This window comes from Staurois parvus, unplaced genomic scaffold, assembly GCF_062004578.1.
Source record: "Staurois parvus isolate SC_StPar_1 unplaced genomic scaffold, SC_StPar_1.0 ptg000279l, whole genome shotgun sequence".
Taxonomy (NCBI): Eukaryota; Metazoa; Chordata; class Amphibia; order Anura; family Ranidae; genus Staurois; species Staurois parvus.
In genome coordinates, this window is record NW_028318075.1 from 1,389,638 (window position 1) to 1,400,937 (window position 11,300).

Here is an 11,300-nt window from a genome sequence, read left to right on the forward strand (position 1 = left end):
TGATCGGTGATCCACTGTGTCTGAAGGACACCACCGATCGCCGTGCTGCGCGCTCCCAGAGCCGCACATGCACGGCTAGAATAGAACGACGTCATATGACGTCCTACCAGAACGAGAGAACTGCCTTGCGCCCGTCATTGCACTATATGGCGGGCGGGAGGCGGTTAAAGGGTGTAAGTCAGCCAAAGCCTGGGACAGCATCCAATGTTGGTTGGACAGAACACCAGGAGATTAGGTACTTTCAGGATAACAACTTCAAACAGTAAAGAACAATAACTCTTGAATATGCAGAAAAAGGTAGATACTACATAATTGAATGTACCCAGAGGACTGGTGGTGGTGGTGGGAGGGGGGGTTATAACTAGAGAGGGGTTTGACTGCAGGGAGTCCTAATCCTATGGTGAAGGGATTTATGGTCCAGCTCACACTCTGCAGATAATGAGATAAGGGTAGTCTAAGTGTCAGGCCTGAACGCAGTTTTTGCAGCACATTGGAGCTCAGTAATGTTAAACCAAAATCCTCGGGGGGGGGGGGGGGGGGGGGGTTACGCAATCAGCAAGCGAGTTGTGGGTATAGCAAAAGTGACACATTCCTTTGTAACCCAGGTTATGATGCTTGCATGCAGTGTCCATGTGTTGAGTGTTACTGAAGAAAAGGGGATTTGGACTTGAACCAGCTCACCCGATCCTGATGAAGTTGGCACACAAAAAAAGTGAAGCAGGGTCTGTACACCAGCTAGTGGAAGGATGGATGCATTAGGTCGGTCAGATGCAACCACACTTCACATTTCTTGTTCTGCGGATAATGGCTTCCTTATTTTACAAACATGACCGTATTTGGTCCATAACGCCACTGAGATGTCTGTATTCGGTCAATTATGTTACCCGGGAGACTCCCAAACCTTTGAATATATGAGCTGTCATTTGGTAGGAGTAAACTGACACAACAAACATGTTTTTTTTTCTTTCAGCAAGTGTCAGCCATTGTTATTAATGAAGATTTACATCACTAGACGTCATGACTGATGATGGATGTACTTTGTGGGACATTTTAGAGTATTCATGTTAAAGGATTTGTCTAAAACATTGTGTGTGTGTTTTTTTTACCGTTTACATTTTTTGTGAATGAGTATGGGTACTATGTGCCCCATACGTATTCCCATGATGGTGGGCGGTATCTGGGAGCCTGCATAAAAGTGGCCACCCGCCCAAGTCTATAACTGGCTTATGAAGCAAGGACACATAAACAGGCATCACATAGTGAAAAAAAGGGGGAGAGAACAATGTTCTTGGACAACTTGCCAGCCAGCTTGCTAACAACCGAATTGACCTGTCTAACAGTATGCGTTTATAACAGGGGTTTAGTTAGCACACATTTGCAAATACATACGTAAGCCACAGAGCCACGACACGGCACCCTGATCATCTGTGGTCCTAACTCTAAAATTTATGAGTCCCCATAGTAGAGGCACATGCATTTAATGGATAGATCAAGGGCAGGTGGACCTGAGGGAGCCACCCCTCTTAAAGGCAAAGGAGTGCACTGGACCCCAGTATGTAGCACAATGGCAACCAGGGTCCTAGTGCACCCACGTACCAAAAAACCAAACATGCATAAAAGTGGCCACCCGCCCAAGTCTATAACTGGCTTATGAAGCAAGGACACATAAACAGGCATCACATAGTGAAAAAAAGGGGGAGAGAACAATGTTCTTGGACAACTTGCCAGCCAGCTTGCTAACAACCGAATTGACCTGTCTAACAGTATGCGTTTATAACAGGGGTTTAGTTAGCACACATTTGCAAATACATACGTAAGCCACAGAGCCACGACACGGCACCCTGATCATCTGTGGTCCTAACTCTAAAATTTATGAGTCCCCATAGTAGAGGCACATGCATTTAATGGATAGATCAAGGGCAGGTGGACCTGAGGGAGCCACCCCTCTTAAAGGCAAAGGAGTCCCTTTTTTTCACTATGTGATGCCTGTTTATGTGTCCTTGCTTCATAAGCCAGTTATAGACTTGGGCGGGTGGCCACTTTTATGCATGTTTGGTTTTTTGGTACGTGGGTGCACTAGGACCCTGGTTGCCATTGTGCTACATACTGGGGTCCAGTGCACTCCTTTGCCTTTAAGAGGGGTGGCTCCCTCAGGTCCACCTGCCCTTGATCTATCCATTAAATGCATGTGCCTCTACTATGGGGACTCATAAATTTTAGAGTTAGGACCACAGATGATCAGGGTGCCGTGTCGTGGCTCTGTGGCTTACGTATGTATTTGCAAATGTGTGCTAACTAAACCCCTGTTATAAACGCATACTGTTAGACAGGTCAATTCGGTTGTTAGCAAGCTGGCTGGCAAGTTGTCCAAGAACATTGTTCTCTCCCCCTTTTTTTCACTATGTGATGCCTGTTTATGTGTCCTTGCTTCATAAGCCAGTTATAGACTTGGGCGGGTGGCCACTTTTATGCATGTTTGGTTTTTTGGTACGTGGGTGCACTAGGACCCTGGTTGCCATTGTGCTACATACTGGGGTCCAGTGCACTCCTTTGCCTTTAAGAGGGGTGGCTCCCTCAGGTCCACCTGCCCTTGATCTATCCATTAAATGCATGTGCCTCTACTATGGGGACTCATAAATTTTAGAGTTAGGACCACAGATGATCAGGGTGCCGTGTCGTGGCTCTGTGGCTTACGTATGTATTTGCAAATGTGTGCTAACTAAACCCCTGTTATAAACGCATACTGTTAGACAGGTCAATTCGGTTGTTAGCAAGCTGGCTGGCAAGTTGTCCAAGAACATTGTTCTCTCCCCCTTTTTTTCACTATGTGATGCCTGTTTATGTGTCCTTGCTTCATAAGCCAGTTATAGACTTGGGCGGGTGGCCACTTTTATGCATGTTTGGTTTTTTGGTACGTGGGTGCACTAGGACCCTGGTTGCCATTGTGCTACATACTGGGGTCCAGTGCACTCCTTTGCCTTTAAGAGGGGTGGCTCCCTCAGGTCCACCTGCCCTTGATCTATCCATTAAATGCATGTGCCTCTACTATGGGGACTCATAAATTTTAGAGTTAGGACCACAGATGATCAGGGTGCCGTGTCGTGGCTCTGTGGCTTACATATGTATTTGCAAATGTGTGCTAACTAAACCCCTGTTATAAACGCATACTGTTAGACAGGTCAATTCGGTTGTTAGCAAGCTGGCTGGCAAGTTGTCCAAGAACATTGTTCTCTCCCCCTTTTTTTCACTATGTGATGCCTGTTTATGTGTCCTTGCTTCATAAGCCAGTTATAGACTTGGGCGGGTGGCCACTTTTATGCATGTTTGGTTTTTTGGTACGTGGGTGCACTAGGACCCTGGTTGCCATTGTGCTACATACTGGGGTCCAGTGCACTCCTTTGCCTTTAAGAGGGGTGGCTCCCTCAGGTCCACCTGCCCTTGATCTATCCATTAAATGCATGTGCCTCTACTATGGGGACTCATAAATTTTAGAGTTAGGACCACAGATGATCAGGGTGCCGTGTCGTGGCTCTGTGGCTTACGTATGTATTTGCAAATGTGTGCTAACTAAACCCCTGTTATAAACGCATACTGTTAGACAGGTCAATTCGGTTGTTAGCAAGCTGGCTGGCAAGTTGTCCAAGAACATTGTTCTCTCCCCCTTTTTTTCGGTATCTGGGAGCCCCCTCATTGTTAAAGGGGTCTTCCAAATTCTGATAAGTACCCTGCCTGCAGACTCCCGCCATCACTCAGGGTTATGGGGAATTTACGTTACTCCTCATCAACAGGGGAAGATATAGCCCACCCTGTTGAGGGCTTTTCCCCCCTTTTTTTGTCTGCTAGATTGCATGCTTGGGTAAGGGTCTGGTACCCCATGCTTAAGGACCTAAAGGGGGAGGGGGGCCACCTTTTTAAAAAAAAAAATTCTTGTGTGGAATCCCCTTTACAACTCATACCAGACCCGAGGGCCTGGTATGAATAGGGGGGGAACCCACATTTTTTTTTAACTATCCCTGGCCTGTTTGCTTACATGGCCAGGGATCCCCTCAATGGTTGTTAAGGACTTGGGGTTGCCTACACCTGCTGGCATCCTTAACAACCATTGATGGTGGAAAGCTATCATACAAGAACAGTAGAAGTGATGCAACTATTATACGTGATGTTCGGCTCCTACCAACTGGGTGATCGTTTTGGCGTTAGTACGCACACCCAAACACTCAAGGTTCATGAACAGTTAAGGTTCAACTTGTGTTCAGACCGAATTTTAAGCACATCCCTACTGTTGAATGACATCAGGGGAGATAGAGCCAGCCACTAAGTAAGCCAGGATGTAGTCTAGAAACCAGCCAGAGAAATGTCATTAGTGATGATGGCAGAACATGTAGGAAGAAGCATGTAGGGCAAGATGTCCTTAAAGAAATATGTTCTTGAGAGAAATATGTCATTGCTGGCCTCTTTCTGAAACTGCTCGTTGCCTGACTGACCCAGGACAAGTGCCCAGATCAGGAATTATGACCTCAATCTGACTTTATAATCTGTTTGGGTCAGTAACATAGAAAGTGTTGAATTAGAAAATGGCTTTTTCAGACTTTTCAGAGGTTTACTTTAAATAGGTTCTAGACATAAATTGTGTATAAAAACTTTTCTTTTTAACAAAACCACATCAAGTGTCCAAAGTATCAAAAACAATCCCCACTCGTGTAACCAAATGTTCAACAAAGTCTCTTTATTTTCTTCTTTCAACGACAAATCTTTTTCTCAACACCCGCAAATTCTGATGACAATATACCTCAAAAGAAAAAAACTTAACATAGTGTCATACCTTTTTAAAAATTAGATACACACGTGCCCCTTCCAGTGCAACATGCAATATTGGCAAAGCTGGACATTTTGGCAGATTCCCACTGGCACTCTGCAAGTAGGGAATGAACTGTCTGACTCCAAAGAGTAAGCCAGGCTGACTCTATGGAACATTACTTGGAAGGTGCAGCCAGAGATGACAGATTATTGCCACAAAAGATGTTACCTAAGCCTTAAAAAAGATCTTCCTGCTTCAGTATCCAGGACATAGATGAAGACTGGGCACCTAATAAATGTAAAAAATGTGCCCCCACCCTAGGATATGCATAATATATTGCTTGTTTTGTCTGGATAATGATCTCTAAGAGTAGCACATACTCGACTAGTAATACTAAAAACACATGTATGGTGTATAATTTGAATAATTTGTCGCCGGCACACCTTAAGTCATATCATTTTTTTAGTTTGAACACTGAAAACATCACTTCTGTATTTTCAGTACAGCATTTCACAAAGCCCCTTCATCAGTCCTATGTGAGGTCTCATGAGCCTGATGAAGTGGCCTAATTGGTTCTAAAATATTTCAGTGTTTTTATATACTGCTTTTGATCTTTAAATAAAGTGTTGCTGACATTCTTCACATTTTCATTTGCTGCCAAATGACAGTTGTTACAACACCCTACTCATTATGGTGGCTTCTGTTACGTTTTGTGGTGGGAGTATCTCTGGCCTAAGTGTATATCACAAGTCCACATCCTAGGTTATGGTATCCAGTTTTGGGCATAGAGATTTTGGAAAATATTTTACAGCAGACAAAACAATTAGTAAAAATAATGGTACAATCTCTCTTACAAGGAAACGTTAGAAACACTGGGTATGTTCAATTTCACTCTCACAAGATCTAAGAACACCGACTGCAATAAATATACATGCTGAAAGATTTATTAGAAACTTGTTGGCACAGCTACTGCTGCATTATTAAACAAAGGATCACAGAAAGTTTAGGGTCTCATAGATACAGGTCACACTGATGTCACACAGATAGTAAAAGGAATATAGATGGAAAGTAGACTGGTTGGATCCTCATGGGTGGGGCACAGCTTAGCTGCTCTATTTCACGCTATGCTTGTCAAACAGGTACTCGCCCATGCCGTTGTCAGGCACCCCAAGGCGTTTCAGGTTGGTGATGAAATCTCCAAACCGTTTGATATTCTTCACCTGTTCCTCCAGATATTCAGATTCCAGGAAGTCACACAGCTGAAAAACAAAACAATGTTGGTTAATAATGTCTGTTAGGTTTTAGGTTTTACTCATTCTTTAAGATACACAGAAGGAAACAGAAGATAAAAGATAAAATATATATAAATTGTTGGAAAAACTGTTGCTTCTCTCCTTCTGCACCCATGGAATTTTTCTAGTCCCAGTATTCAGTTTTGTGCTTTGCATTACCAATAATTTGGTAATATTGCTATTAATACAGATGAAACAAATTAATGATACAAGCAATTAGATTCCAGTTCTCTCTTTAATAATGCAGATTCAAAGCAAAACAAATAATCCTCTTGGTTTTGCTATGAGCAGTACCTCAATTCTTCTTTTCTTCTGATTTCTTTAAATAAAGTGGAACTTCACTCAAAAGGGGAAGTTCCGCTTGTTTGCCTTCTCTCCCTTCCTCTTTAACACAATTTGTCCAGTTTTGACAGATACCCACATTCACTTCTGCCCAGATTGCCTAGGAAGTTCATCCCCCCTTTCACCCGCAGCCTTCAGGGACACATCACAGGTCCCAAAAGACTGTTGGACCATTCACAAAGTGCAGCATGGCTTGCTCATGCACAGTGAAAAGCTGGCTTTGAAGCCCCAAGGCTTCACAACGGTTTCCCTTAGATAAGATGCTGGTGCCTGGACCTGAAGCCCACTAAAGAATTGGCTTGGGTGAGGGCAGTGTTGGATCCCTGGATAGTTAAGTGTTCTTATAATAAATGTCAGCAACTACAGTATTTGTATTTTTTGGGGAGAGACTGGAGCTCCTCTTCTTGCTTCTTGCTGTTGTTTTAATATAAAAAAACCCAAAGAATAAAACAGTAAAGCCAGGCATGTATGCTATATAATGTACTAGCATATATTTACTATTTTCTGTCTAACATAAAGTCTTCTGTAGTGCAAAAAATGTTCTAAAGCTAGCCATGCACAAAGTTGACTGTCATGCTGGGCCTGAATTAGTGCTCAGAGATGTCACTAATGTAATTTGTTTGTAGTGCTTATGTTAGCCTATATATATTTATGGACTACAGCAGGTCTGCTTTATCATTTCTCATGTCTCAACCCAATCCACCCAACACCTCCATGGCACATTCAAGTTCTGTCTGAAAAGGTTGGCAGAGAAAACTTTGGATATAAATGTCACACTTTATTAATTTATTTAATCATTTCAAATCAAAAACAGATAAATGGTACAGCAATTTCCATTTTCAGCCTTGAAAAAGGGTTGTAAGGACCAGAAATGTCATATTAATATGTAAGCTATATATTACCAGCTATTGATATAAGGATATGTGTGAATAAAAGAGCTGTATTTGCATTTAAATCTTTAGCACGTTGAGCAGATACTTACATGGGGGTCAACTTTGTCCGTGGCCAGCTTGTGCAGGTCTAGAAGAGCCTGGTTCACGTTCTTCTCCAGCTCTAGAGCAACCTGCATGGCCTCCAGGGTGTTACTCCACTCATCACGCTCTGGTTTCTGAAGAGAACAAAAACATTTTATAAGTCCAAATGATTATGTAACAGTTTATTCTGGACAGCACACAGTGATGATAAAGAATCAAACAATCAAACATGGCTTCCTTGTATGTGATTATTCTGTACAGAACACCCACATACATATTATTAACTATACAACATATGTGCTATGAGAGGAGCCTTTTTGATCACCTGATTCTGGCTCATTCCTAACAAAGGCACATTATCTAACATAAAAGACACGTAGAAAATATGTTCTTTTCTCAAACATTAGAATTTGCATGTCCAAAGCTACTAGCTGTTCTTACCTTGATGACCTGCAGGGCAATGCGTCCTCCACGCTTGTTTTGATATTTCATGAACTTCTCGGCATGCTCCCTCTCCTCATGACTGTGCTCCTTAAAGAACTCTGCCACATGGTGAAGGGCGACATCATCACGATCAAAATAGGCATACTGAGGGAATAAAGGAGATTAGGGTTTAATGTTAAAAATGTACCTAAAAAAAGCTCATGAATCAGCATTATGGGACTCCTCATAGCATCTTATATTTGTGGAGCTAAATTAATTTCTCTTAATATTCATAAACTCTATTTGATCTTAAGGGATGGCATAGAAACAGCTTTCCTTAAGAGCTCCCATATTTCATACTCCATGTAGGGAAATCCTCTTTCTCATCAGCGTAGCTGTCATTGACCATTATTGGTCTCAAAAAGTCATAGGGGTAGATTTACTAAAACTGGAGCACTCAGGTTCTGTTCAGAATCAGTTTCTAACTTCAGCCTGTTCAGTTAAGCTTTGGAAATCAAATTTGGAACCTGATGGTCTCTATACAGAGTTTCATCAGATTTTGCACTCTTCAGTTTTAGTAAATAACCCCCATAGAGTATCTACATTTTATTACCCAACACAGTACAGTGTTTTGCTTTTTTAACTTGCCGGAGGATATATGTGAACATATGAGTCTGCGAACTAGATATTGGCAAAGATGGGGAGAGGATTATACTGGTTGTCGCAGGTGTGTATTTCATCCTTCTCAGTGAGAGATGTCTGTCTATTGCCACATATGGTTAAAAAAATGGTAGTTGAACTGCAAGCAACCATTGGCCTGAATCACAGGAGTACACAGATCCTGATATGAATGAAACATCAGGGGAAAATTATTTAAGATGTTAGAGGCACTCTTTTGTTCAGAACTGCCACTTCTATGTGTTCTACTACTAAAGCACAGTTTGATATTGCCACAGTCCTCTGCTTATGATTTAAAATTGTTAGAGTACTAGCAAAGTCTTACAGAATTATTTATAAAATGATGGGAAATATTCAGTGAATATCCTGGTGTGGATACCAGGTCAGGAGACAATGGCTTCCACCATTTGTCAACAGACCCTTGCTCTGGCCCTGCTAGATTGAGTTTATGTAACACTCCAACATATATTGCCAAGGTAAACACAAAACACTAATGAAACTATAATTTATCATTATTGTCAATCTTGTGCTAAAAGTATATTCTGACCCTGCCTTAGTCCCCGATCACACCGTTGCAACTTGTCATGCAATTTGATCATTTCAAATCGCATGACAAGTCGTGCCTTATAGTCTGCAATGGAAACAGTCATATTGGTGCGATTCCGGCTCCGTCAGAGTCACACCGATTTTGAGTACTTCATGCACTACTTTTTGCAAGTTCAGGTGCGACTTGCATAGACATTTGTGAATGAAGTCGCATAGATATCTGCCAAGTCACACCTGGGTTCAGACTGGCATTCAACGCTCAATTCACGTGAATTCAAGTGAAGTCACACAATTTTAAAGTCAGATTCAGTGAAATAAAATTATAATAGATAAATACATTAATATTGTAATTTTGCCCAAACAGATGATATATCTTGTAGTCCTAATAAAGCTGTAACATACAAAATTGCATAATGCTGAGCTCAATAAGCTACAAAAAATACAAAAGAAAGATATAAGTATAAGGAACGGGAAGTAAAAGAGGAATCGAAATTTGTCCAGTTCAGCAGGGACCAGCCAAATATCGATCAAAGTGTGGCTGTTCTTTTGAATGAACAAGTTGAGAAACATTTGTTATCAGCAGTTGCATCTGCTGATCAGTGTATTCTAATAGCGCCCACTGTCAGAATACAATGTCCCAACCGGGGAGGAAAACTTCCCCCATACACCTCGTTTGTTTGGAAAGAAAAATCTGTTTGTTTTTTATTTTGTAAGCCTGCTGGTTGAACAAAAATAAAAACATAAAAATGATGGCCAGCTTAAGAAATATATCCTACATGCAATATTGTAAAGAAAAACAAAAAACAACAAAATCCTCACCATGGAGAGGTAGGTGTAGGAGGCATACAGCTCCAAGTTCACCATACGGTTGATGGCAGCCTCGCAGTCGCGGTGGTAGTTCTGGCGCACCTGGGAATCCATTTCGGCTTTTCGGTGATTTTGGGTGGCACAAAAAAAAATCACAGAAAATCAGCAACGATTGGAAGATGTTTGGAAAAAGAACAAAAGACTCAGAGAGGGTTCCGTTCAAGCACTGTTGAAGCAAGAACTCTGCTCAGAGTCAGGGGTAGATCTGATCATAGCACAGAGGGGCTCTGTATATATAGGCAACCAGCCCGAGACTCTGCACTCCCTCCCTTCACTTACATCATCTAGCAGAAGCCGGTCACATAAAGAGTGGTTATTTGCAAGACTTGGCCAGGAGAAGGCAGTGCAGGAAAGACTTTTACCTTTTTATCTCAACTTTAGCCGAATATAATATTTACCAGTAATGCTGTTTGCAAAACCTGTGCTTGGAATTCTGGATAATCAACTGAGACAAATGTTGTAGTGACAAATGTTCATTGTAACCAGATGCAGATTTTAATATGTGGCAGATAAAAAAGGAGAAAAAGCACCTCTAAGTGCACTATGTTGTACATTTATTGAGTAACATAATGAGAACCACTCACATGATGAGAGAAAACAACAGGCTTAGGCATATGTGGTAGAAACGAGGGAAAAAGCGGCGTCCTCGATGTGTGCACCGTGGTGAGCGCTGGAGGAGACTCGGGATGTATCACAGGGAGCCGGCCGGCATATGTGAAAGACAAAGATGGCGTCCGGAGTCCACCTTAAAGCATAACAGTCATTATGTCCACCTGTGTGCTGCCATATGTGGTTTACAAGACCAGAACCCAACAGCTTATGCTTGAGAAGGGAGCGCGCCTTTGCCTTTCATCGGCATTACGCATGCTCCGAAACTCATTGCATTGCGTGCTGGACATCCCTACATCATCACATTGACGCTGACGTTGCGCTTCAGGGTGGACTCCGGATGCAATCTTTATCTCTCACATATGCTGGCTACTTCCCTGTGATACATCCTGAATCTCCTCCAATGCTGACCACGGTGCACACATCAAGGATGCCGCTTTGTCCCTCGTTTCTACCACATATGCCTAAGCTTGTTGTTTTCCCTCATCATGTGAGTGGTTCTCATTATATTACTCAATAAATGTACAACATATTGCACTTAGAGGCACTTTTTCTCCTTTTTTATCTTCATCCAGAGCCTGCTACAGCTACAAGGGAATGCCCTATTGCTTTATGGACTTACTGCATAAATCATTTGGACTTTATTTTACATGTCATTTGGACTTTAACTACTATTTAATATCCATTTTGTCTAGTGTCCATTGTCATTAAGGATTGGGGAATCTGTATGCACTGATCGTTTCTTATTACTCTTTAATATGTCGCAGTGCT

General features: G+C 42.0%; 1 protein-coding gene across 1 annotated transcript; it reads right to left on the minus strand.

Moving 5' to 3' along the window:
• Window positions 1-5,726: 5,726 nt before the first annotated feature.
• LOC149458724 (ferritin, middle subunit-like) lies at window positions 5,727-10,128 on the minus strand. The gene is made up of 4 exons (XM_089681810.1): window positions 9,873-10,128; window positions 7,848-7,994; window positions 7,415-7,540; window positions 5,727-6,057 (listed from the first exon to the last, which is right to left on the minus strand). Exons 1-4 carry the CDS (start codon window positions 9,972-9,974, stop codon window positions 5,911-5,913), a joined length of 522 nt encoding a protein of 173 aa, XP_089537936.1. The 5' UTR covers window positions 9,975-10,128; the 3' UTR covers window positions 5,727-5,910.
• Window positions 10,129-11,300: the final 1,172 nt, after the last annotated feature.